Here is a 27,745-nt window from a genome sequence, read left to right on the forward strand (position 1 = left end):
TTATGACTTCTTCATTTCTGTCAGCTCTGTTTTCATTGTCACCATCTGTGAGGTGATCGTGACAACGGCATCACATTTCCTGTGGTAAAGTATGCAACATTTCTGACACACGGCCTTCTTGCAGTCCTGACAGAGAAATTCTAGCGACTCCTGTTGGTGCTCCTTGCACATGGCCTTTCGCTTACCCATGACCTTGACCTCTCCAGACAGGTCAGTGACGTCATGGTGACGAAATGATGGGATGCGGTTGTGAGTTCCAGTACATTTCTCACAGAGTGCATCATCACAGACGGAGCACCAAGCAACAGCCACAGTTGTCTCCCCATGTTCTTGGCAGTAGGTACAATTGGTCGTATCTGTAAACACATTACATTTGCAAAATAACATCTCGCCTACTTGAAACACTTACACATGTTTATCTCTCATTGTATCTTTATAGCACAGGAAACACTAGTAACAAACATCGACCAACTCAGTAAGACCCTCTACACAGTTCTGAGACGATCACTAATTGAATTCTGTGGAGCACCCAGCGACACATATGCTGGCCACTTTATATGGTACACCTGTAGTCCATCTGTAGGCGTTGCTTTATACATGGGAGTCTCAGTACAATGGTTAAGGAGTCATGTCAACTGGGATGGTCGGGAAAGAACAGAACAGAACAGGACTCCTGGGATGCGGTGGTCGGGACAGGTAAATGGGAGGGTCGGGATGGGTTGGGCAGGTGAATGAGACTCCTTGGGTGTGTGGGACAGGTGAATTGGAGTGATGGGGTGGGTGTGACAGGTGAATGGGACTACTGGGGTGGATAAGACAGGTGAATGAGAGTGCTGGGGTGGGTGGGACAGGTGAATGGGACTACTGGGGTGGGCGGGGCAGGTGAATGGGAGAGCTGGGGTGGGTGGGACAGGTGAATGGGAATGCTGGGGTTGGTTGGACAGGGGAATGGGAATGCTTGGGTGGGTGGGACAGGTGAATGGGAGAGCTGGGGTGGGTGGGACAGGTGAATGGGACTACTTGGTTGGGTAGGACAGGTGAATGGGACTACTGGGGTGGGTGGGACAGGTGAATGGGAGTGTGCTGGGGTGGGTGGGACAGGTGAATCGGAGGGTTGGGTTGGATGGGACAGGTGAATGGGAGTCCTGGGGTGGGTGTGACAGGTGAATGGGAGTGATGGGGTGGTAGGAACAGGAGATGGCATTGCTAGGGTTGATAAGATAGGTGAATGGGAGTGCTGGGGTGGGTTGAATAGGCGATTGCATTGCTAGGGTTGATAAGATAGGTGAATGGGAGTGCTGGGATGGGTGGGACAGGTGAATGGGAGTGTTGGGGTGGGTGTGACAGGGGATGGGAGTGTTGGGGTGGTAGGGACAGGCGATGGCATTGCTAGGGTGGATAAGATAGGTGAATGGGAGTGCTGGGGTGGATGGAATAGGCGATTGCATTGCTAGGGTGGGTGGGACAGGTGAATGTTATTGCTGGCGTGAATGGGACAGTTGAAAGGCAATTCTGGGATGGGTGGGACAGATGAATGGGAGCGTTGGGGTGGGTGGAACAGGTGAATGGCAATGCTGGGGTGGGTGGGACATTCTTCTGCCACTAACCTACTGACATAGACCACTAGACTCGATTTATTTGCAGCAAATAATATTTGGTTACATTTGCACACTTAGCCAACGATTTAGGAATTCCTCTCCGGAAATGGAAAACAGACGGGCAGACATGGTGATCGCTATATCTCACTGTTTCTCAAACAGGAATATACATATATCTCTTTGGTAGAGGGTATAAAGTTGTAGCTACCTTTGGATCCAGGGCCAAACGAGTCCAAGAGTCCCTGGATGAGAAAGATAGGTTTGAGTCATCCGCCCACTTCTCCACGTCAACTTTCGTCATCTTTTCAGAATGGACAGAGGAGGGACTTGGCTCTGATTTCTGGTCTGGTTTTGGTGTAGTTGACGATACATTTCCGACAGAAGGTGTGATTACACACAAGTGTACAGGGCTTCTCAAACACCTCTGTACATATTGTACAGGACAAGAAATGGTCCGTCAGCTTCTGAGAGGTTGCCATCTGAAACCAGGTAAATAATATCTACACTCTTGACATCTATCTAACATGGTCCAACTCTAGGTGATTCAGAACCTCTGTACAGACAGGTGACTGTAAAGTTTAACTCACTCACTCACTCACTGTCTCAATGTACCTCAGGTGATGTTGATGCCGCAGTGTGTACATATCACGTTTTACAGATTGGTCAGATAGTAAAGTATGCAATTAAAGCTTATGGCATGTATAAACGCTTCCAATAGCATCCATGGTTAATATAACCATCTTTGGTTCTGTGGAATTACAATTTGCACACACGAATCAGTCAATGATATTGTGTGTAATGAATCGTCGGGTGTTGTCAATGGATGTGAATAGCCAATATCAAAGGTAAAAATGTTCCATCAAACTTTGTGGCAGACTAATTCTGAGATCTAATAATGAGATCAAGAGTAAAAGAGTATTTGCAGCCCCACACGGCCATGTGTTGATCGACCTAGAAGTCGTTAGATATGGACAGCCATAGCATGTGATATCAAATCTCCGGGACTTCAGGGACCACATGCACGAAGCCATCTTAGCCCTACGACTATCTTATGTCTATACTGAAGCAAGGGGGTTACGACTGCTGTATCGCTAAGATCGCTTGACATGCAAATTAAATAACCCAGCAAAAGGGGCACAGGTTGCCCAGCCGTCTGAGGTGCAGGGATTGTTCTTCAACACCAAGTATATTATCCTAAATATTATAGTTCCTAAATATAACATAGTTATACTTGATAGAGGAACAGTAAAAACAGAAAAAGACCATTTTCCCACAAGAAGATTGTCTGTTACAACTGGCGAGAAATTGGTACAAATCCTGAATACACGCTGCGCTCTGATAGTCGGTTTACCTTGCTATGACACAGTAGCCATATATACTATCCAAAAAAAGAAACGAATAGACCAGAAATCTGTTGCGAAAATGTTGTATTTTCAAACATGCATAACTCGTCCACAAATAGACTTTAGTGCATGAATTTTTACACCAGTTTAGAAAGTAATGTCTATACAACCAAGTGGATACTTTTAGATAACGGAGACGTTGAGCGCGTTGGTGACGACGTAGCACGGTCCCGACGTCGGGTCTCCTGGCTCTCAGACCAATCTCTTTCAATTTGTGCTGTACAGTTTGACCGGATATCCTCTGAAGTCCAGGCGCCCTGGCTGCTGTGCTCTCACCCGTGGCAGTAGGATCACGCAAATGTAGTACCCCTATTTATTACCCACGTGGTCAACGTATGGGTAGTTGCATACTAATCTCGTATGTCACACGAGTGCCGTATTGCGTTGACCTGTGTCGTAACCGACTTGACCTGAGATTCTAACGATTTGATTGGATAACCGATGACCTCTCAATTAGGTCACATTCTGACTATTACATAGGAAGGTCACGAGTTTGGTATAATTCGTATGTAATGAGACCGAGTGTAGTATTCTCTATGTACCGATCTTGGGCTGCAGTTGTAACTCCAGGTCTGCCTGTACGGGGACGCTCATTTGTTAAACTTGTTTGTTTGTAACGAGCTGGTGACAGAGGATTGGTAATCTCCAGCGTGCATTCTTTCAATGGCGATGTTCGGTGTCGCAGAGTCAAGACGTGGCGTTGTGATTTGACCTTGAAATTCCTTCAAAAAGAATGCCAATTTACGAAAGTAAACTGGACTTTTATTGCCAGACAGTGCATGCTCTTTGCTGCACAATTTCAAATCTCCGGGACTTAAGGGACTACATGCACGAAGCCATCTTAACCCTACGACTATCTTATGTATATACTGAAGCAAGGGTGTTACGACCGCTGTAGCGCTAAGATCCCTTGGCATGCAAATTAAATGACCCAGCAAAAGGGTCACGGGTTGCCCAGCCGTCTGAGGTGCAGGGATTGTTCTTCAACACCAAGTAAATTATCCTAAATATTATAGTTCCTAAATATAACATAGTTATACTTGATAGAGGAACAGTAAAAACAGAAAAAGACCATTTTCCCAAAAGAAGAGTGTCCGTCACAACTGGCGAGAAATTGGTACAAATCCTGAATACACGTTGCGCTCTTACAGTTGGTTTACTAGCTATGACACAATAAAGCCATATATAGGAAAATTCCCCCTTGTGAAATGGTCAATATGATGATTATGATTTTCTTGAAGTGTCAGTGGAGCACAACAGCTGAATGAATACCTCCTGTGTCATTCCGTGTTGATCACGTGTGCTCATTACCATAACGAAAGTAGACAACATGCACTTCCTTGTTGTGTACACTATCTACATGTACGATGTATGTAGGGCACAGGTGACACACTGGAAGTTGTGGCGGCTGTAGACCACGACAGGAGACTAATACACACACACTGCTGGCATAAACTACACATAATTATCATTGTTGACATAAACTACACATAATTATCATTGTTGACATAAACTACACATAATTATCATTGTTGACATAAACTACACCTAATTATCGACTCACTTATACTCGTCAAGATCTGACGGAATACAACAAACAATATTCGACTTTGGACTGAGGCCTTGGACAGGGCGTAAATAGTTATAAATATACTGAATACTTGATACATCAGATAACCAGAAACAGTGTGCTTGTGTTTCCATCAACAACAGGACCAACCATCCAGTATTTGATACATTATGATGTATAGCAACTTACCGCACTGTCCACCTTCACACTTCACAACCGCCACTTGCCGTGTGGGCGTCACCAATCATGTAGAGGGTAAATATACACCCGCTACAAAGTAATACCTGTCAGGTCAGGCAAAGATGATCTTGTGCGATACCTACACTTCGTAGCAAAGGGGAGGGACCAGCAAAATAGTTGGGCGCTGACAAACCTAAATTACTGTCGGAAATAGAGAACAACTGTTTTTAGACTGCTACTCAATATCCCTAAAATTTACACAATTGCAAATAGCATATGTGGAAATAACCCACATCGGCCTAACAGGGCGTTCAGTGGGATGCATAATTGGATATCCAGAAAAAGCATGTCAACACAAAAATAGGAACAGCTGCTGAAAACAATAGATCAGACTAAAGATGGCAATTAGGTCGCTCAGCCTCGGGTGTTGTTTTAATTAATCTCCATCTTTAGTGTCTAAGATGTGGGTGGCTAAGATATGGGTGTCTAAGTTTGGGATAACATGAAATGCATGTGCTGCCTACAGGCACAAGGGGTCATCTCAAAGAAGATTTTATACTTTTTCATGTGTGTTGAATATGTTTCATCTATTGATTACGTGTCTTTCTTTCATAAAGTTTATGTTGAGATGTGTAAAAGAGTATGATACCCATAGAAAAGATTAAATCAGCTATCGTATTAAATGTCGCAAAATATATAGGTGGCATGACCACCCGAAGATCGACAGGACTGGATGTTATTTGTAAATTGTTATGACATGCCGTTTACTTTCCCAGCTTAATTCCCCTAAAGGATTATCATATCTTAGCTGATATCTCTATCCCCCAGCCCGATCCCAATCACCGTCTGCGACACCCGTCCTGGTTTTGCTTTTGAGACGACCCCTCCTATCTCTTCCTTTTTATAATGATAGTGAGACTTCATGGTAGCTACATCCTTAATAGTTTCAATATCAAAGTTATAATTTTTTACGTCAGCTATCGTTTATTATGAAGCTAAGTTTAATTTCAAAATGGGCATATAAAAAGTGTCCTTTGTATTACAATATCATCGCACACTAATTTGCATGTGGTCTGTTCCAAATAAGTCAGTTTGTTTGAGATGACAAGTTAAAATTGATATTGAAGGTGTCACCGTAAACGTTACTGTTGCTGAATAATCCAGATGTCATTCCGTGTAGTGTAGTAGTGTTTTGGTTTACCTGACTGCTGTTAGGCCTACATTCAAACCATTTTGGAAGTGACATGCGTTGTTGGTGAGAGACAGTTTTAGACGAATTGTCAACAGGAACAAGAGAGTTTTCTTTACTACCAGTAAGGATACCAGATATGTGTTTCTGCATTGGAAGGGAAGCAACAGCATAGGTCATTGAGACTGTTCACAGTTTTGTGCCCTGACAACTAACATATTGTCCTCGGTTCTACACCGGAATGAAGCAGCTGTGTACACATGGACTTTCGAGAAGTGTGACTGTGATTTTGCCGACCAAATCGAAACGGGAATCCATGTTTTTCACAAGGCCACCGAGTGCGTTGATGCCAAGAGGACCGTTTTGAAACCACAGACCATCAGACTTTCTCTTGTGATTGATCGCTAGGTAAAATGGTCCATCGGGAGCTAACATGCTTTTCGGCCGTTGTTTGGCAAATGATTTGTACACTGTGAGGATACATGTTTCATTTCCGGGGAATATTTTAGGATTGAACATGCGACGTTGAGTGGAATTTCCGTCCCTTGTTTCAGTCTCCCTTTCCCAAAACTCCAGATACTCCTGGCCATCAGAATCTGTTTTCATTTTCTGCTTTCATCCCGCACAGGGAATGCAAACACTTTAGTGAAATAGTACCATAAAGTGTTCACAATTGACTGAGGTGAATGACTCCCAAATTGGCCCATTTCCCACAACCGTTCCACATCTTCCACTGACAGAGACTCGGATATATTTGGCCGATTCCCCTTACCTTGTTGTTTTAGTTCTTTCCTTATGGCTTCAAGAACTTTTCTACTAGTACGGACTTCCGCATCTTGCACAATGTTAGAAGGGTCATCGTTGTCATGAAGGTGGCGATCAATGACTCGATGGTAGGAGGTTTATGTGTCAGGTTCGTAGGGTTCACCATTGTCCTTCTCCAGAGAAAGAATGTAGGATCCAATAACAACATCAAGTTCTGGAGGAGGGAGGGTCAGCATGTATTGTTTTCCAATAAAAAATGGTTGAATTTAGAAACAAGACTGTTTGTTGTCTGTACCGTGGTGACACTTTTCTTGGTCTCGATGTATGCCTTGAAATCTTTGATGTTCTTTGTTACGAGAGGCACTGGTGATTATTCCAAAGTAATCATAGAGTATTCCAGTTCATAACATATCAAATAAGTCTCGATCGATGGTACCATCGATGTCATTGTTGCCGACATTTTGACAACAAGCAGACGATGTATGTCAGGTGAAAAGAAAAGCACATTGTTTTCTTTCAATCTTTTAATGTAACAATAAGTACATTACTTTCATATTTTCTAAATTAATCGTATACAACTTTAAAATCATATTATTATATTCAATTGACACACCTCCCGTTAGCTGGGAAACCCATGACTTACATATTAGGTGTAAATTTAGTGGATGCGGAAAATCCCGGAAAGTGCCGAGCTTTGGAGAAAGTAGAACCAGCAGGGGTTCAATACGGAATCTGGGGTGCAGTACGGAATTTGACCACGTCATCCGTATTGCACCCCTGTACTACTATTCTAAGTTTACATGGGTAAGTAATAAAAAAATATAATACGGGTTGACTTGAAATCAGCGTTGAAGAGAAGGATAAGTGACATAAATACTCACAACATTTAAAATTGATTTCCTCGAGTGGCATACAGAAGCTGGTATGATGAACAGGTAAGATGTTTTAAAGAAAGACTATTGCAGTGGATGCCACGTTTCGGTGTAGATGCTAACACCGTTATCAAGCAGGTGATACACAACATTATGAACAAGGAGAATATATACACGAAAGATGTTTGAGCCAACCGGTTTCACCATGTTGTACTGTAGTACATGGGTCTAACGTTTACATTCGTCACCATTCGCCCCTTTCCGTAATTAGTTCTTTCTTCATACAAAATTAGAATACGGGTGATTGTCACAATACGAGATGAATAAATGAAATATGTTACAAAAATTATATATATTATGGAAACAAAAAAAGCATTTCCCCAAAATCAAACCCCAAATCACCCTTCATTCACACCGCATTCATCACCAAACATAATAATAGCACACAATTCACTCCTATACATACCCTTTACACACCACAAAAAAAACCCTTAACCCAATGGAACAATACATTTGTATAATACAGCTATTTTACATTGTACAGAGCGTACACCACGTGTATCAAACACGGAATGGGACTGAATGTTCACTGATGATAAAGTTCAATCATAACCACACTGTAACACACGTCATACAGTTAAACCAAACTACCATGTGATCTTGGCATTACCCTCAATCCTGGATAATTGCTGTAAAACAATTATTATTACACTAAAGATCCCGTACAAATTTTGACACTGGAAAATCAAATTATTGTGGACAACGGCTTAGGAGGTCAGCCCCAACATTCTCCACACCCCTGACTGCCTGGATACAGAATCTGTACGACTGCAAAGCTAAAGCCCATCTCATAACTCGCCCGTTTGCCAACTTAGCCTTTGTCATCCACACCAAAGGCTGGTGATCTGTCTCTAGCAGAAACTCTCCCGTACAGAAACCTGCTCAACTTCTGTATACCCCACATGATCGCCAAACACTCCTTCTCGATGGTAGAATAAGCCTTTTCCCGTCCAACAGCTTCCGACTCACATACATAATAGGAAACTTCTCACCTTCGTGCCCTGTGTAGGAGCACTGCTCCAATGCTAACATCAGACGCATCTGCCCTCAGCAAAAATGCCTTGTCTAAATCTTGTAACTTCAAGTTTATGAATTCGCCATAAGGCCCTTCAGAGTTTGGAACGCCTGTTCCTGACTATCAGTCCAAACAACAACATTTGGCTTACCTTTTTAGTCAGATCTGTCAGAGGAGCCGCAATGGCCCCAACGTGTGGAATGAACCACCTATAATAGCCAGTTAAACCAATCATTGACCTCAATTCCGTTTCTTTGTTGTTGGTCTTGGACAACTCCAAGATCGAGGTCAACCTCTTACTGTCAGGTGTAATATTACCTTGGCCAACAACATGTCCTAAAAACGGTATGGTATGGTATCCAATCATCACCTTTGATGGTCTAGGTGTAATGTTGAACTGACGTAAACGACTGAAAACAGCACGTAGACTTACCATGTGTCCAGTCCACCCCACAGTTCCTTCCAGTACATCATCAATGTAACTATCCACATATTCTACCCCTCTAGGCACCTTCCTCATCAGTCTAGTAAAAACTGCAGATGCATTGACAACACCAAACAGCATAACTGTCCACTGATATAGCCCATCTAGAGTTACAAATGCTGTATATGCCTTACTCTCCTCCTCCATAGGAATCTGCCAGTAAGCTTTACTGATCATACAACATCAACCAGGCCTGTGCAAACATACTGTGAAAGACTGACACTCACATCACAGATAGCAGTACTACAAGTAGATTCCCTGTCAACATACTTCTTGAGCAAATTAGCGTGATAAGTCTTCAACTTATCCCCAACTCTGACCCGATAATTACCAACACCAAAACTCTCCTCTATGACAAAAGGCCCTCTCCACTGAAGCAACAGCTTGTTATGATTGGTGGGTAACAAGACTAACGCCTTATCACCTGGTTTCATGTGTCAAACCTTAGCCTTGAGATTGAAATGCTTTCTGTACCTCATTGACGCCTTAGCCAACGACTGATGTGCTACCTCTATGGTATCCTCTAACCTGTTTTGCAAGTCTAGCACATACTGATATGTTGTCCTAGTGTCCTGATCTGGAATATCCTTTGTCCACACCCGCGACAAAGTATCACCTGTCAGGACAGGTAAAGATGATCTTGTGCGATATCTACACTTCGTACCAAAGGGGAAGGACCAGCAAAATGGTTGGGCGCTGACAAACCTAAAGAACTGTCGGAAATAGAAAATGACTGTTTTTAGGCTGTTACTCTATATCCCTAAAATTTACAGGGCGGACTAACAGGGCGTTCAGTGGGATGCATGATTGGATATCCAGAAAAAGCATGTCAAAGCTTAGAAAAAATAGGAATAGCTGCTGAAAACAATAGATCAGACTAAAGATGGCAACTAGGTCGCTCAGCCTCGGGTGTTGTTTTAATTAATCTCCATCTTTAGTGTCTAAGATGTGGGTGTCTGAAATGCATGTGCTGCCTACAGGCACAAGGGGTCATCTCAAATAAGATGTTATACTTTTCATGTGTGTTGAATATGTTTCATCTATTGATTACGTGTCTTTCTTTCATAAAGTTTATGTTGAGATGTGTAAAAGAGTATGATACCCATAGAAAAGATTAAATCAGCTATCGTATTAAATGTCGCAAAATATATAGGTGGCATGACCACCCGAAGATCGACAGGACTGGATGTTATTTGTAAATTGTTATGACATGCCGTTTACTTTCCCAGCTTAATTCCCCTAAAGGATTATCATATCTTAGCTGATATCTCTATCCCCAGCCCGATCCCAATCACCGTCTGCGACACCCGTCCTGGTTTTGCTTTTGAGACGACCCCTCCTATCTCTTCCTTTTATAATGATAGTGAGACTTCATGGTAGCTACATCCTTAATAGTTTCAATATCAAAGTTATAATTTTTTACGTCAGCTATCGTTTATTATGAAGCTAAGTTTAATTTCAAAATGGGCATATAAAAAGTGTCCTTTGTAATACAATATCATCGCACACTAATTTGCATGTGGTCTGTTCCAAATAAGTCAGTTTGTTTGAGATGACAAGTTAAAATTGATATTGAAGGTGTCACCGTAAACGTTACTGTTGCTGAATAATCCAGATGTCATTCCGTGTAGTGTAGTAGTGTTTTGGTTTACCTGACTGCTGTTAGGCCTACATTCAAACCATTTTGGAAGTGACATGCGTTGTTGGTGAGAGACAGCTTTAGACGAATTGTCAACAGGAACAAGAGAGTTTTCTTTACTACCAGTAAGGATACCAGACATGTGTTTCTGCATTGGAAGGGAAGCAACAGCATAGTCATTGAGACTGTTCACAGTTTTGTGCCCTGACAACTGACATATTGTCGTCGGTTCTACACCGGAATGAAGCAGCTGTGTACACATGGACTTTCGAGCACTGTGATTTGTGATTTTGCCGACCAAATCGGAACGGGAATCCATGTTTTTCACGAGGCCACCGAGTGTGTTGATGCCAAGAGGACCGTTTTGAAACCATAGACCATCAGACTTTCTCTTGTGATTGATCGCTAGGTAAAATGGTCCATCGGGAGCTGACATGCTTTTCAGCCGTTGTTTGGCAAATGATTTGTACACTGTGAGGATACATGTTTCATTTCCGGGGAATATTTTAGGATTGAACATGCGATGGTGAGTGGAATTTCCGTCCCTTTTTCAGTCTCCCTTTCCCAAAACTCCAGATACTCCTGGCCATCAGAATCTGTTTTAAATTGAACTTCACCCCATTTTCATTTTCTGCTTTCATCCCGCCCACGCAATCCAAACACTTTAGTAAAATAGTACCATAAAGTGTTCACAATTGACTGAGGTGAATGACTCCCAAATTGGCCCTTTTCCCACAACCGTTCCTCATCTTCCACTGACAGAGACTCGGATTTATTTGGCCGATTCCTCTTACCTGTTTGTTTTAGTTCTTTCCTTATGGCTTCAAGAACTTTTCTACTTGTACGGAATTCCACATCTTGCACAATGTTAGAGGGGTCATCGTTGTCAGGAAGGTGGCGATCAATGGCGCGATGGTAGGAGGTTAATGTGTCAGGTTCGTAGGGTTCACCATTGTCCTTCTCCAGAGAAAGAATGTAGGATCCAATAAGAACATCAAGTTCTGGAGGAGGGAGGGTCAGCATGTCTTGTTTCACATTGTTTTCCAATAAAAAATGGTTGAATTTAGAAACAAGACTGTTTGTTTTCTGTACCGTGGTGACACTTTTCTTGGTCTCGATGTATGCCTTGAAATCTTTGATGTTCTTTGTTACGAGAGGCACTGGTGATGATTCCAAAGTAATCATAGAGTATTCCAGTTCAAACGTACCAAAATTCTCGTCGAATAACATGCCAAATAAGTCTCGATCGATGGTACCATCGATGTCATTGTTGCCGACATTTTGACAACAAGCAGACGATGTATGTCACGTGAAAAAAAAAAGCACATTTTTTTCTTTCAATCTTTTAATGTAACAATAAGTACATTATTTTCATATTTTCTAAATTAATCGTATACAACTTAAAAATCATATTATTATATTCAATTGGCACACCTCTCGTTAGCTGGGAAACCCATGACCTACATATTAGGTGTAAATTTAGTGGATGCGGAAAATCCCGGAAAGTGCCGAGCTTTGGAGAAAGTAGAACCGGCAGGGGTTCAATACGGAATCTGGAGTGCAATAGGGAATTTGACCACGTCATCCGTATTGCACCCCTGTATTACTATCCTAAGTTTACATGGGTAAGTAATAAAAAAATAGAATACGGGTTGACTTGAAATCAGTGTTGAAGAGAAGCATAAGTGACATAAATACTCACAACATTTAAAATTGATTTCCTCGAGTGGCATACAGAAGCTGGTATGATGAACAGGTAAGATGTTTTAAAGAAAGACTATTGCAGTGGATGCGACGTTTCGGTGTAGATGCTAACACCGTTATCAAGCAGGTGATACACAACATTATGAACAAGGAGAATATATACATGAAAGATGTTTTGAACCAACCGGTTTCACCATGTTGTGCTGTAGTACATGGGTCTAATTCGTTAGGGCGTACACCACGTGTATCAAACACGGAATGGGACTGAATGTTCACTGATGATAAAGTTCAATCATAACCACACTGTAACACACGTCATACAGTTAAACCAAACTACCATGTGATCTTGACATTACCCCCAATCCTGGATAATTGCTGTAAAACAATTATTATTACACTAAAGATCCCACACCAATTGTGACACTGGAAAATCAAATTATTGTGGACAACGGCTTAGGAGGTCAGCCCCAACATTTTCCACACCCCTGACTGCCTGGATACAGAATCTGTACGACTGCAAAGCTAAAGCCCATCTCATAACTCGCCCGTTTGCCAACTTAGCCTTTGTCATCCACACCAAAGGCTGGTGATCTGTCTCTAGCAGAAACTCTCTCCCGTACAGAAACCTGCTCAACTTCGGTATACCCCACACGATGGCCAAACACTCCTTCTCGATGGTAGAATAAGCCTTTTCCCGTCCAACAGCTTCCGACTCACATACATAATAGGAAACTTCTCACCTTCGTGCTCCTGTAGGAGTACTGCTCCAATGCTAACATCAGACGCATCTGTCCTCAGCAAAAATGCCTTGTCTAAATCTTGTAACTTCAAGTTTGGCGAATTCGCCATAAGGCCCTTCAGAGTTTGGAACGCCTGTTCCTGACTATCAGTCCAAACAACAACATTTGGCTTACCTTTTTTAGTCAGATCTGTCAGAGGAGCCGCAATGGCCCCAACGTGTGGAATGAACCACCTATAATAGCCAGTTAAACCAATCATTGACCTCACCTGTTTCTTTGTTGTTGGTCTTGACAACTCCAAGATCGAGGTCAACCTCTTACTGTCAGGTGTAATATTACCTTGGCCAACAACATGTCCTAAAAACGGTATGGTATGGTATCCAATCATCACCTTTGATGGTCTAGGTGTAATGTTGAACTGACGTAAACGACTGAAAACAGCACGTAGACTTACCATGTGTCCAGTCCACCCCACAGTTCCTTCCAGTACATCATCAATGTAACTATCCACATATTCTACCCCTCTAGGCACCTTCCTCATCAGTCTAGTAAAAACTGCATTGATGCATTGACAACACCAAACAGCATAACTGTCCACTGATATAACCCATCTGGAGTTACAAATGCTGTATATGCCTTACTCTCCTCCTCCATAGGAATCTGCCAGTAAGCTTTACTGATATCAAACTTGGATAAGTACCTGCACTTACTAAACCTTGCAAACAAACTTTCCGCCAAAGTGACTGGTTCTGAATCAAAAAAACGTAATCTGATTTATCCGTTGATAATCTGCACAAAACCTATAAGATCCATCAGGGTTCTTCACTAACACTATCGGTGAAGCATAAGGAGAATCAGAAGGCTCAATAACCCTTAAGTCCAACATTGACTGCACCTCCGCTGCAACTGTCTCTCTCTTATGATGAGGTAATGGATAAGGACGTGACCTAACAGGCTCTGATGCAGTCAACTTGACCTTGTATTCCATACAGTTAGTCCTCCCTGGCAAATCTGTCAAAACATCCGAAAACTCTGCAAACAACTCCCTAACTTCCGCCTTCTGTCTATCTGACAAATCTGGAGAAATATTTACATCTGGGTAAGTTTCCTTAGCCTTCAAACTCGGAGAAACAATCTCAGGGAGCTCGCCTTCTGCATCCATCTCCTCAACTCCACCCCCAACATCAACCAGGCCTGTGCAAACATACTGTGAAAGACTGACACTCACATCACAGACAGCAGTACCACAAGTACATTCCATGTCAACATACTTCTTGAGCAAATTAGCGTGATAAGTCTCTGACCCGATAATTACCAACACCAAAACTCTCCTCTATGAGAAAAGGCCCTCTCCACTGAAGCAACAGCTTGTTATGATTGGTGGGTAACAAGACTAACGCCTTATCACCTGGTTTCATGTGTCAAACCTAAGCCTTGAGATTGAAATGCTTTCTGTACCTGATTGACGCCTTAGCCAACGACTGATGTGCTACCTCTATGGTATCCTCTAACCTGTTCTGCAAGTCTAGCACATACTGATATGTTGTCCTAGTGTCCTGATCTGGAATATCCTTTGTCCACAACTCTCTTAACACCTGAACTGGACCTCTCACTTTCCTGCCATACAACAGTTCAAATGGAGCGAAACCTAGACTTTCCTGAGGTACTTCCCGGTATGCAAAAAGTAAGGCTGGTAGATAACGATCCCAATCAGTAGGCTTCTCCGCACTTAACCATTTTAACATAAGCTTGTGCGATATCTACACTTCGTAGCAAAGGGGAAAGTCCAGCAAAATGGTTGGCCGCTGTATATCTAGTCGCATAATCTACTACCGTGAGAATGTACCTATTGCCTCTGTCAGTCACCGGATACAAAGGACCTATTAAATCCACAGCTATTCTCTCGAAAGGAGTAGAGATCAATGGCATCTTCCTAGAGGAACCCTACCAACTTTCCCCTTTGGAATCGTACGCTGACAACATCGCAAGACAAACAATGCCTCCTAACATCACCTTGAATACCAGGCCAATGAAATTGTGAAGGGGCCCTATCTAGAGTTTTCTTGACACCCATATGAACTCCCATCAAAGATTCATATCATACCTTCATGACCTCTGACCTCAACTCGGTAGGAACAACAGCCTGGACAACAGCTATACCATCACTTCCCACATATTCCCGGTACAACATATCATTCTCACTGTAGTACCTGCACACACCCTTAGCCGTCGTCTTCTGCTTACCCTAAAGAGCCAACTTCCTGACCTTATCTAACTGAGGATCACACTTCTGTTTCTCAATAAACTCTAGCCTATTGAGCGAAACTCCAACCGACTCAAATGCCTTCATCGGCTTCATTCCCTTCTCTCTGACTTTCTTCTGCCTTCTAGTCTCTACAGCTGCAACAGAATCAACGACCTCACTAAGATCACTCTCCTCAACTGGATATGGATCTTCAGGAGCCCTCGCACCAGGAATATTCCCTAACATGACATCAAACAAGGGAGTCTCCAAACAAGCTGCTTTAACTCTGCCTTTATAAAAAGGTGAATCTATAGCAACCCATGCTACTGGTACAGTGATAACCCTTCCATCACCCAAAGTACAGTAATGAAGCTCTCCATCAACAAAACAATCCTCATCCACCAAAGACCTCTTGACTATAACAACACTACACCCAGAGTCACGCAAAACATTCACTGGACGCCCGCACAACTTGCCTACATGTACTGGCATAGTGCCGCACATACCACAAATTGGACCTGACGTCACTACAGCTTCATCCTCACCCGGACCAACTGTAACACCACCACTGTGTCCCCACCCCATCCTGGGAAACTAACTCGCCACCTTCTACAACTGACTGCTCGGACATGTCAGAAACACTTTCAATGACAACACTAGCCGCCCCAGTGTTCCCATTAGGCCTAGCCTTGCCCTTAGTACATGACGCAGACGTGTGACCAAACTCTCCACAACTATAACACTTCCGCTCATGCAAGGGTATAAACCCCTTAGGATCCGTCTTCTCCCCTTGCAGTGGCCTCTTATCCTGAACATCTGAGCCCTTCTTATGCTTATCATTACCCCGACTGAAAGGGTTAACAAATCTACTAGTGACACCGTCCTGAGCCTCAACAAAATGCTCTGCCAAACTAGCCATCTCGCTACAGACTTAGGCTTCCTCTCCCTCAAAAAGATACAAAGGCCTGGACTGACACCAAGTAAAAGCTGTTCACGTAACATCAAATCACGAACACCCTCAAAAGTCTTGGCACTATCACTAAGATCAACCCATCTATCAAAGTAATTCTTGATCCTGACCATAAATTGAGTGAAAGTCTCACCCGTCTCCGTTCTGTCAGACCTGAACTTCTGATGGAACCCCTCTTCAGTCATCTCGTAATGCTTTAGTAACGCTTGTTTCACCACCTGGTAATCTTCTACTTCATCTGGATCAAGACGAGAGTAAACCTCAAGTGCCTTACCCTTCAACAAAGTGCTAAGATACGTCGCCCACTGCGTCTCTGGCCATGACTGTGCCTTAGCTATACGCTCAAACCTTTGTAAGTAGGCATCGGTGTTATCTCTATGGTCCTCAAATGGCGGCATCTTGGGCATCTTAGGTACCCCTGGCGACTTCTCTTCCTCCTGCTTTAAACCCCTTACCAAGTTTAGTTTTCTCTGCCTCCAATTGTAACCTATCCCTCTCTATACTTATCTTCAACTTCTCTAACTCCAGATTCCTTTCCTTCTCTCTATCCTCCCTCTGTAACTTCAACTTCTGTAACTCTATACTACTTTCCTTCTCCTTATCCTCCTTCTCTAACCTAAGGCTCTCAATCTCCAACTTTTTCATCTCACGTACTCTTTCCCGTTCATCCCTTTTCTAACCTATCTCTTTCCCTAGCCCTCTCTATCTCTACCTGATCCCTAACAAACTGCTGTAAGTTCTCCCAGTATAATCCAACTCTTTCCCCAGAGCACAAAGAGCCGCAAAGTCCATGATAAAGAAACCTAAGGCACAGTATCTACAAGTAGAAATGTACAATCTATCAAAGGGTAGTTGTAACAAAGGGACTCGTTCACCTCAGCACATCTGCAGACCCAGCACCAGATATAAAGGACCACGAGAGATCGCTAAGAGCAACCAACAAAAGCCACTACAGTATATCTAAACTAAGGCAATTTGGAAAATTAAAACCAAACAACCCTACATATCATCTCATATGTGACTGTAAGAATTGATATCCCACCGCTGCCACCAAAAATGTCACAATACGAGATGAATAAGGCAAAGGCAGAAATGTAATAAATGAAATTTATTACAAAAATATATATATAATAGAAACAAAACCATTTCCCCAAAATCAAACCCCAAATCACCCTTCATTCATACCGCATTCATCACCAAACATGATAATAGCACACAATCACTCCTATACATACCCTTTACACACAAAAAAAACCCCTTAACCTAATGGAACAATACATTTGTATAATACAAGTATTTTACATTGTACAGAGCGTACACCACGTGTATCAAACACGGAATGGGCCTGAATGTTCACTGATGATAAAGTTCAATCATAGTTGTAGCTCTTCTCACATAGCATAAGGTCATGACAACCTCAATCCCTCTCACAGTCATCCACCCTGACGATGTTTCGCTGGTCAGTCAAATGAGGAGGAAACACAGACGCCACCTTTTACAGGTCGAGGCCATCATACTGATCTGCCTCTTACACACAAGGTGAGGTTACCACACAGATACTGCCTTTTATACGGTCCGGCACAGGTCCCAGGGACTATACAAATATCAAAACAACATTTGATATACTTATCATTCAATGTACACCGAGTTTTACAAACTCAGAATGATAACAATCATTCAACGTACTAAGAGCATTACATACTCAGAATGATATTATACTTTACAGGATGAATATCACAGCATTACATTTCACCCAGAACAACTCTTACGTTATTCAGCATAAAGGCAAGTGAATATGCTGATAAAACATCTGATTACAACATTGTTTCACAATGTAACACGTATAACTGACAGCAAAATAATTTACTTGCAACTAAATTGTGAGAATTGACATTTTACTATATTTCTTGCTACAACATTTGAGGATTGACAAAATGATAACATAAACATCATTTAACAAATACCCATATTTACATAGCTCCACAATAATAATTACAAAGCAAGATGATAAACATAAATATCCAATAAAACAAATTCTACTCACGCCATGAAATCAGACCAGCCACCTTGCAAATACAGCCTTCCTCATCAGACAACTTTCATGACTGCACTCACCAACCCCTCGCACTCTGCCTAATATAATCAAACCTCACACCTTGCATGCTCCTCTTGCCACACTAGCCTCTTCATACCACCTTGCATGCTTTCTACGCATTCCCATACCTGGAACTCACCTACTACAGTCCAACCACACTGTAACACACGTCATACAGTTAAACCAAACTACCATGTGATCTTGACAGTGATTGACTTCAAATCAGTGTCGAAGAGTAGCATAAGTAACATAAATACTCACATTATTTAAAACTGATTTCATTGATTTCCTTGAGAGGCATATAGAAGCTGATATAAGGATGAACAGGAACCATTTTAAAGGAAAGACAACTTGTGTATTGCAATGGATGCGACGTTTCGGTGTAGATGCTATATCTTTCTTGTCTATGCTCCACATCATACTGTCCCGGCGTTTAAAGATCCTTCCCTGATGACGAAAGGAAACTGAGAGTGTAAATACATATATGACACGTCAGACACATAGACTTGACTGTGGTTACAAGTGAACACCTTAATAGGTCCCTCAGTACTGAGACAAACATATATGTAACCATATGGGTCTACACAGACACCCGCAGGATAGTTAATACCGCCCTCTTCTGTCGGTATGTTTCTGACAAACTGTCCTGACTCAGTCAGATGGATGACTCTATGTGGACTGCAGTCTGTAACCAGGATGTCGCCTGTGCCGGTACTTGTGATACCCTGAGGACACTCCAGTGCTGTGTCTCCTGTAGGGCTGTAGCTGAATACCACATCTCCATCGCATGGTAGTTACTTTATGATATTTTGTGACAATATGGACAACTAGATAAACCTTGTTGTACACAGACAAGAGGACATACCCACAACACTACCATCTTCTGTCTGCATGTTTCTACCAGAATGTCCTGACATGTAGCAGCACAACACTACCATCTTCTGTCTGTATGTTTCTACCAGAATGTCCTGACATGTAGCAGCAGCTCATCAGTGTTTCTCTATTTACACGAGAACGTCTGTATGACACCCTTCCCAAGACAAACACGTAGCCACCCTCTCTCATCTATACACATTCCACGTGGATTCTGAATACAGTCCTTGGATGTCAGCAGATTTTGTACAAACTGTCCTGACTCAGTTAGATGGATGACTCTGTGTAGACTGAAGTCTGTAACCAGGATGTCGCCTGTGTCGGTACTTGTGATACCCTGAGGACTCTTCAGTGCTGTGTCTCCTGTAGGTCTGTAGCTGAATACCACATCTCCCTCGGGGGTCAGACACACGACACGATTGGTTCCACAGTCAGACACCAGGATGTTACCTGTCCTCGTGGTACTGAGGAAGTCGGGATACTGTAAGATGTTGTTACCTTTGTGGAGTGGACTGATAGACCTCAGCACGTTTCCTGTCATATCCAGGATATCAACACAGGGAGGAGAGTGGGAACCAGCTGCTAGTGTTGATGGAGTCAGGGACGTTATACCCACATACTGTTTGCTGGTAGTGATGGTTAACCGCAGTACCAGGTCAGGGTTCACTTCAACTATTACAATCTTGTACCTGCTCGGGACAGTGACAGCCACCCGGTTGTGTGTCAACTTGGTCAGACCCCATGGGTTACCACTCAGACTGAGTTTACTGTGCTGTGTCTGGTTGTTCTTGACGTAGAAGGACTTCACACTGGTGTTATCCCAGTCTGTGACTACAACGGTGTCTGTGTCATTCACCACCAGCACTGTCACGTCAATGGGGTTTGGTTTACTCCTATCGCTTGCTACGGTGATGTCAATGGTGTCTTGTAACAAAGTAGTAGCCTTCAGGTCCAGCACACTCTTATACAGGACCTCTATCCCACCCAGCGGTAGATCGTCCAGTGCTTTACTCAGCTTGTCTATGACCTGTCTGAATGTGACACTGGCTATTCTTCCTCTCCTTCAGGTCAGCGCCTCCGACAGCCTCCACATCACCGGCCTCACATCCCTGATACATCTCATACACATCCATGTCACACTCAGATTGTAGAGCCTGGTCTATCAGCTCCGTCTGATGTTGGTACATCAGTACCGACATCTCACCTGTCTTTATGTCTGCTTTCAATTGTCCGATGTGTTTATGTGAAATATCTTCCATCCGATCGAGTAGCTTCCTTTCTTTTTTCTTGGCCCGATCTATAACTTTCTGGCATGCGGAATGAATGTGTGACTTAATCAGTGAATGATGATCTCTCTCTCTCTCTGCTCCTGCAACTTTTGTTCCTTCACACGAAGTTTCGTCTCACCTTCCTTCTTTGATAATGACTTCTTCATTTCTGTCAGCTCTGTTTTCATTGTCACCATCTGTGAGGTGATCGTGACAACGGCATCACATTTCCTGTGATAAAGTATGCAACATTTCTGACACACGGCCTTCTTGCAGTCCTGACAGAGAAATTCTAGCGACTCCTGTTTGTGCTCCTTGCACATGGCCTTTCGCTTTCCCTTGACCTTGACCTCTCCAGACAGGTCAGTGACGTCATGGTGACGAAATGATGGGATGCGGTTGTGAGCTCCAGTACATTTCTCACAGAGTGCATCATCACAGACGGAGCACCAAGCAACAGCCACAGTTGTCTCCCCATGTTCTTGGCAGTAGGTACAATTGGTCGTATCTGTAAACACATCACATTTGCAAAATAACATCTCGCCTACTTGAAACACTTACACATGTTTATCTCTCATTGTATCTTTATAGCACAGGAAACACTAGTAACAAACATTGACCAACTCAGTAACACCCTACTGACACATTTCTGAGACGATCACTTATTGAATTCTGTGGAGCACCCAGCGACACATAAGCTGGCCACTTTATATGGTACACCTGCAGTCCATCTGTGGGCGTTGCTTGATACATGGGAGTCTCAGTACAATGGTTAAGGAGTCATGTCAACTGGGATGGCCGGGAGAGAACAGAACAGGACTCCTGGGATGCGGTGGTCGGGACAGGTAAATGGGAGTGGTGGGGTGGGGATGGGTTGGGCAGGTGAATGAGACTCCTGGGGTGTGTGGGACAGGGGAATGGGAGTGATGGGGGAGATAGGACAGGTGAATGGGAGTGATGGGATGGGTGGGACAGGTGAATGGGACTTTGGGGTGTGTGGACAAGAATGGGAGAGTCGGTAAGTGGGACAGGTGAATGTTATTGCGAGGGTGGGACAGCAATGGAATGCTAGGGTGGATAAGACAGGTGAATGGGAGTGCTAGGGTGGGGTGGCAGGAGATGGAACGACTTGGATGCATCAGACAGGTCAATGGGACTGCTGGGGTGGATGGGACAGGTGATGGATGGGGAGTGCTGGGGTGGGTGGGACAGGTGAATGGGACTGCTGGGGTGGGTGGGACAGGTGATTGGGACTGCTGGGGTGGGTGGGACAGGCGATTGGGAGAGTCGGGGTGGGTGGGACAGGGAATGAGGATGCTGGGGTGGATGGGACAGGTGAATGGGATTGATGGGGTGGATAGGACAGGTGAATGGGACTACTGGGGTGGAGTGGGACAGGTGATTGGGACTGCTGGGGTGGGTGGGACAGGCAATTGGGAGGAGAGTCGGGGTGGGTGGGACAGGTGAATGAGGATGCTGGGGTGGGTGGGACAGGTGAATGGGAGTGTGACATGTGGGGTGGATAGGGCAGGTGATTGGCAGTACGGACAGGTGAATGGGAGTGTTAGGCAGGGGGTGGTTGGGACAGGTGAATGGGAGAAGAGTGGGACTGGTGAATGGGAGATCTTTGGTAGAGGGTATGGGAGTTTGAATACCTTTGGATCCAGTGGCCAAAACGAGTCCAAGAGGGAGCTGGTTGGTGGGAAAGGTGAATTGGAGTCATCCGCCCTCTCTGGGACAGGTGAATGGGAGGTCAGGGTGGCGGACACTTTCGAATGAGGATGCTCGGGTGGGTCTTTTCTGCAGAATGGACACAGGAGTTGGTACTTGGCACTGATGGCTTCTGGTCTGGTTTTGGTGTAGTTGACGATACATTTCCGACAGAAGGTGTGATTACACACAAGTGTACAGGGCTTGTCAAACACCTCTGTACATATTGTACAGGACAAGAAATGGTCCGTCAGCTTCTGAGAGGTTGCCATCTGAAACCAGGAAAGTAATGTCTACACTCTTGACATCTATCTAACATTGTCCAACTGCAGGTGATTCAGAACCTCTGTACAGACAGGTGACTGTAAAGTTTAAACTCACTCACTCACTGTCTCAATGTACCTCAGGTGATGTTGATGCCGCAGTGTGTACATATCACGTTTTACAGATTGGTCAGATAGTCAAGTATGCAATTAATGCTTATGGCATATATAAACGCTTCCAATAGTGTCTATGGTAAATGTAACCATCTTTGGTTCAATGGAATTACGATTTGCACACACGAATCAGTCAAGGATATTGTGTGTAATGAATCGTCGGGTGTTGTCAATGGATGTGAACAGCCAATATCAAAGGTGAAAAGTTCCATGAAACTTTGTGGCAGACTAATTCTGAGATCTAATACTGAGATCAAGAGTAAAAGAGTATTTGAAGCCCCACACGGCCATGTGTTGATCGACCTAGAAGTCGTTAGATATTGACAGCCATAGCATGTGATATCAAATGTCCGGGACTTCAGGGGCCACATGCACGAAGCCATCTTAGCCCTACGACTATCTTATGTCTATACTGAAGCAAGGGTGTTACGACCGCTGTTGCGCTAAGATCGCTTTACATGCAAATTAAATGATAATGCAAAAGGGCACGGGTTGCCCAGCCGTCTGAGGTGCGGTGATTGTACTTCAACACCGAGTATATTATCCTAAATATTATAGTTCCTAAATATAACATAGTTATACTTGATAGAGGAACAGTAAAAACAGAAAAAGACCATTTTCCCACAAGAAGAGTGTCCGTTACAACTGGCGAGAAATTGGTACAAATCCTTAATACACACTGCGCTCTTACAGTTAGTTTACTTGCTATGACACAATAAAGCCATATATAGCAAAATTCCCCCTTGTGAAATGGTCAATATGATGATTATGATTTTCTTGAAGTATCAGTGGAGCACAACAGCTGACTGAATACCTCCTGTGTCATTCCGTGTTGATCACGTGTGCTCATTACCATAACGAAAGTAGACATGATGGACTTCCTTGTTGTGTACACTATCTACATGTACGATGTACGTAGGGCACAGGCAACACAATGGACATTGTGGCGGCTGTAGACCACGACAGGAGACTAATACGCACACACTGCTGCCATAAACAATACCTAATTATCATTGTTGACACAAACTACACATAATTATCATTGTTGACATAAACTACACATAATTATCATTGTTGACATAAACTACACCTAATTATCATTGTTGACATAAACTACACATAATTATCATTGTTGACATAAACTACACATAATTATCATTGTTGACATAAACTACACCTAATTATCATTGTTGACATAAACTACACATAATTATCGACTTACTATACTTGTCAAGATCTGACGGAATACAACAAACAATATTCGACTTTGGACTGAGGCCTTGGACAGGGTGTAAATAGTTATAAATATACTGAATACTTGATACATCAGATAACCAGAAACAGTGTGCTTGTGCTTCCATCAATACCAGGACCAACCATCCAGTATTTGATACATTATGATGTATAGCAACTTACCGCACTGTCCACCTTCACACTTCACAACCGCCACTTGCCGTGAGGGCATCACCAGCGGTGTAGGGGGAAAATGTACACCCGCGATAAAGTATTACCTGTCAGGTCAGGTAAAGATGATCTTGTGCGATATCTACACTCCGTAGCAAAGGGGAAGGACCAGCAAAATGGTTGGGCGCTGACAAACCTAAAGAACTGTCCGAAATAGAAAACAACTGTTTTGACGCTGTTACTCTATATCCCTAAAATTTACACAATTGCAAATAGCATAATCGAAATACCCCACATCGGCCTAACAGGGCGTTCAGTGGGATGCATAATTGGATACCCAGATGTAGATTGTCTGAAAAGCATGTCAAAGCTTAGAAAAAATCGGAACAGCTTCTGAAAACAATAGATCAGACTAAAGATGGCAATTAGGTCGCTCAGCCTCGGGTGTTGTTTTAATTAATCTCCATCTTTAGTGTCTAAGATGTGGGTGTCTGAAATGCATTTGTTGCCTACAGGCACAAGGGGTCTTCTCAAAGAAGATTTTATACTTTTCATGTGTGTTGAATATGTTTCATCTATTGATTACGTGTCTTTCTTTCATAAAGTTTAAGTTGAGATGTGTGAGAGAGTATGATACCCATAGAAAAGACTAAATCCGCTATCGTATTAAATGACGCAAAATATATAGGTGGCATGACCACCCGAAGATCGACAGGAGTGGATGTTATTTGTAAATTGTTATTACATGCCGTTTACTTTCGCAGCTTAATTCCCCTAAGGGATTATCATATCTTAGCTGATATCTCTATCCCCTAGCCCGATCCCAATTACCGTCTGCGACAACCGTCCTGGTTTTGCTTTTGGGACGACCCCTCCTATATCTTCCTTTTTATAATGATAGTGAGACTTCATGGTAGCTACATCCTAATAGTTTCAATATCAAAGTTATATTTTTTTACGTCAGCTATCGTTTATTATGAAGCTAAGTTTAATTTCAAAATGGGCATATAAAAAAGGGTCCTTTGTATTAGAATATCATCGCACACTAATTTGCATGTGGTCTGTTCCAAATGAGTCAGTTTGTTTGAGATGACAAGTTAAAATTGATATTGAAGGTGTCACCGTAAACGTTACTGTTGCTGAATAATCCAGACGTCTTTCCGTGGAGTGTAGTAGTGTTTTGGTTTACCTGACTGCTGTTAGGCCTACATTCAAAACATTTAAAAGTGACATGCGTTGTTGGTGAGAGACAGCTTCAGACGAATTGTCAACAGGAATAAGAGAGTTTTCTTTACTACCAGTAAGGATACCAGACATGTGTTTCTGCATTGGAAGGGAAGCAACAGCATAGTCACTGAGACTGTTCACATTTTAGTGCCCTGACAACTGACATATTGTCGTCGGTTCTACACCGGAATGAAGCAGCTGTGTACACATGGACTTTCGAGCACTGTGTCTGTGATTTTTCCGACCAAATGGAAACGGGAATCCATGTTTTTCACGAGGCCACCGAGTGTGTTGATGCCAAGAAGACCGTTTTGAAACCATAGACCATCAGACTTTCTCTTGTGATTGATCGCTAGGTAAAATGGTCCATCGGGAGCTGACATGCTTTTAAGCCGTTGTTTGGCAAAGGATTTGTACACTGGGAGGATACATGTTTCATTTCCGGGGAATATTTTAGGATTGAACATGCGATGGTGAGTGGAATTTCCGTCCCTTGTTTCAGTCTCCCTTTCCCAAAACTCCAGATACTCCTGGCCATCAGAATCTGTTTTAAATTGAACGTCACCCCATTTTCATTTTCTGCTTTCACCCCACCCACGCAATCCAAACACTTTAGTAAAATAGCACCATAAAGTGTTCAAAATTGACAGAGGTGAATGACTCCCAAATTGGCCCATTTCCCACAACCGTTCCTCATCTTCCACTGACAGAGACTCGGATATATTTGGCCGATTCCTCTTACCTGTTTTAGTTCTTTCCTTATGGCTTCAAGAATTTTTCTACTGGGAAGGAATTCCGCATCTCGCACAATGTTAGATGGGTCATCGTTGTCACGAAGGTGGCGATCAATGGCGCGATGGTAGGAGGTTAATATGTCAAGCTCGTAGTGTTCACCATTGTCCTTCTCCAGAGAAAGACTGTAGGATCCAATAAGAACATCAAGTTCTTGGGGAGGGAGAGTTAGCATGTCTTGTTTCACATTGTTTTCCAATAAAAAATGGTTGCATTTAGAAACAAGACTGTTTGTTTTCTGTACCGTGGTGACACTTTTCTTGGTCTCGATGTATGCCTTGAAATCTTTGATGTTCTTTGTTACGAGAGGCACTGGTGATGATTCCAAAGTAATCATAGAGTATTCCAGTTCAAATGTACCAAAATTCTCGTCAAAAAAACATGTCAAATAAGTCTCGATCGATGGTACCATCGATGTCATTGTTGCCGACATGTTGACAACAAGCAGACGATGTATGTCATGTAAAATAAAACAAGCACAGTATTTTCTTTCAATCTTTTAATGTAACAATAAGTACATTATTTTCATATTTTCTAAATTAATCGTATACAACTTAAAAATCATATTATTATATTCAATTGGCACACCTCTCGTTAGCTTGGAAACCCATGACCTACATATTAGGTGTAAATTTAGTGGATGCGGAAAATCCCGGAAAGTGGCGAGCTTTGGAGAAAGTAGAACCGGCAGGGGTTCAATACGGAATCTGGAGTCCAATAGGGAATTTGACCACGTCATCCATATTGCACCCTTGTATTACTATCCTAAGTTTACATGGGTATGTAATAAAAAATTAGAATACGGGTTGACTTGAAATCAGTGTTGAAGAGAAGCATAAGTGACATAAATACTCATTTAAAATTGATTTCCTCGAGTGGCATACAGAAGCTGGTATGGTGAACAGGTAAGATGTTTTAAAGGTAGACTATTGTAATGGGTGCGGCATTTCGGTGTAGATGCTAACACCGTTATCAAGCAGGTGATACACAGTATTATGAACAAGGAGAATATATACATAAAAGATGTTTGATCCAACCGGTTTCACCATGTTGTGCTGTAGTACATGGGTCTAACGTTTACATTCGTCACCACTTGCCCCTCTCCGTAATTAGTTCTTTCTTCATACAAAATTAGAATACGGGTGATTTAAGGTTTCTTGTGTATACTCAACATCATACTGTCTCTGCTTTTAAAGATCCTTACCTGATGCCGAAAGGAAACTGAGAGTGTAAATACATGTATGCCACGTCAGACACATAGACTTGACTGTGGTTACAAGTGAACACCTTAATAGGTCCCTCAGTACTGAGACAAACATACATGTAATCATATGGGTCTACACAGACACCCGCAGGATAGAGTCTCCTGTAGGGCTGTAGCTGAATACATCATCTCCGTCGCATGGTAGTGACTTTATGATAGTTTGTGACAATATGGACAACTAGATAAACCTTGTTGTAGACAGACAAGATGACATACCCACAACACTACCATCTTCTGCCTG

At 42.8% G+C, this 27,745-nt stretch overlaps 3 protein-coding genes across 3 annotated transcripts in view; all 3 read right to left on the bottom strand.

Moving 5' to 3' along the window:
• Window positions 1-1,899, bottom strand: LOC124264248 (E3 ubiquitin-protein ligase TRIM33-like). Its single transcript, XM_046698990.1, has 2 exons — window positions 1,827-1,899; window positions 1-356 (listed from the first exon to the last, which is right to left on the bottom strand). Exons 1-2 carry the CDS (start codon window positions 1,897-1,899, stop codon window positions 1-3), a joined length of 429 nt encoding a protein of 142 aa, XP_046554946.1.
• A 7,872-nt stretch (window positions 1,900-9,771) lies between these two features.
• LOC124264164 lies at window positions 9,772-12,631 on the bottom strand. The gene is made up of 2 exons (XM_046698907.1): window positions 11,570-12,631; window positions 9,772-9,849 (listed from the first exon to the last, which is right to left on the bottom strand). The coding sequence occupies exons 1-2, from the start codon at window positions 12,003-12,005 to the stop codon at window positions 9,842-9,844; spliced, it is 444 nt and encodes a 147-aa protein (XP_046554863.1). The 5' UTR covers window positions 12,006-12,631; the 3' UTR covers window positions 9,772-9,841.
• A 6,576-nt stretch (window positions 12,632-19,207) lies between these two features.
• Window positions 19,208-27,745, bottom strand: part of LOC124264255 — a 29,326-nt gene continuing 20,788 nt past the window's right edge. The window contains exon 2 of the mRNA XM_046699000.1: window positions 19,208-20,295. Coding sequence (XP_046554956.1) covers window positions 19,530-20,295 — 766 coding nt within the window. The 3' untranslated portion in view covers window positions 19,208-19,529. The remainder of the gene's footprint in view (window positions 20,296-27,745) is intronic.

This window comes from Haliotis rubra, unplaced genomic scaffold, assembly GCF_003918875.1.
Source record: "Haliotis rubra isolate DU_JTF1 unplaced genomic scaffold, ASM391887v1 Scf1204, whole genome shotgun sequence".
Taxonomy (NCBI): Eukaryota; Metazoa; Mollusca; class Gastropoda; order Lepetellida; family Haliotidae; genus Haliotis; species Haliotis rubra.

Bases quoted from the DNA above. Each gene is read 5' to 3' on its own strand.
- LOC124264164 (XM_046698907.1), bottom strand. From the start codon at position 12,005: ATGTTATTCGACGAGAATTTTGGTACGTTTGAACTGGAATACTCTATG.
- LOC124264248 (XM_046698990.1), bottom strand. From the start codon at position 1,899: ATGACGAAAGTTGACGTGGAGAAGTGGGCGGATGACTCAAACCTATCT. The intron at 357-1,826 runs GTTTGGCCCTGG...ATGTGTTTACAG, and splicing joins ATCCAGGGACTCTTGGACTC to ATACGACCAATTGTACCTAC.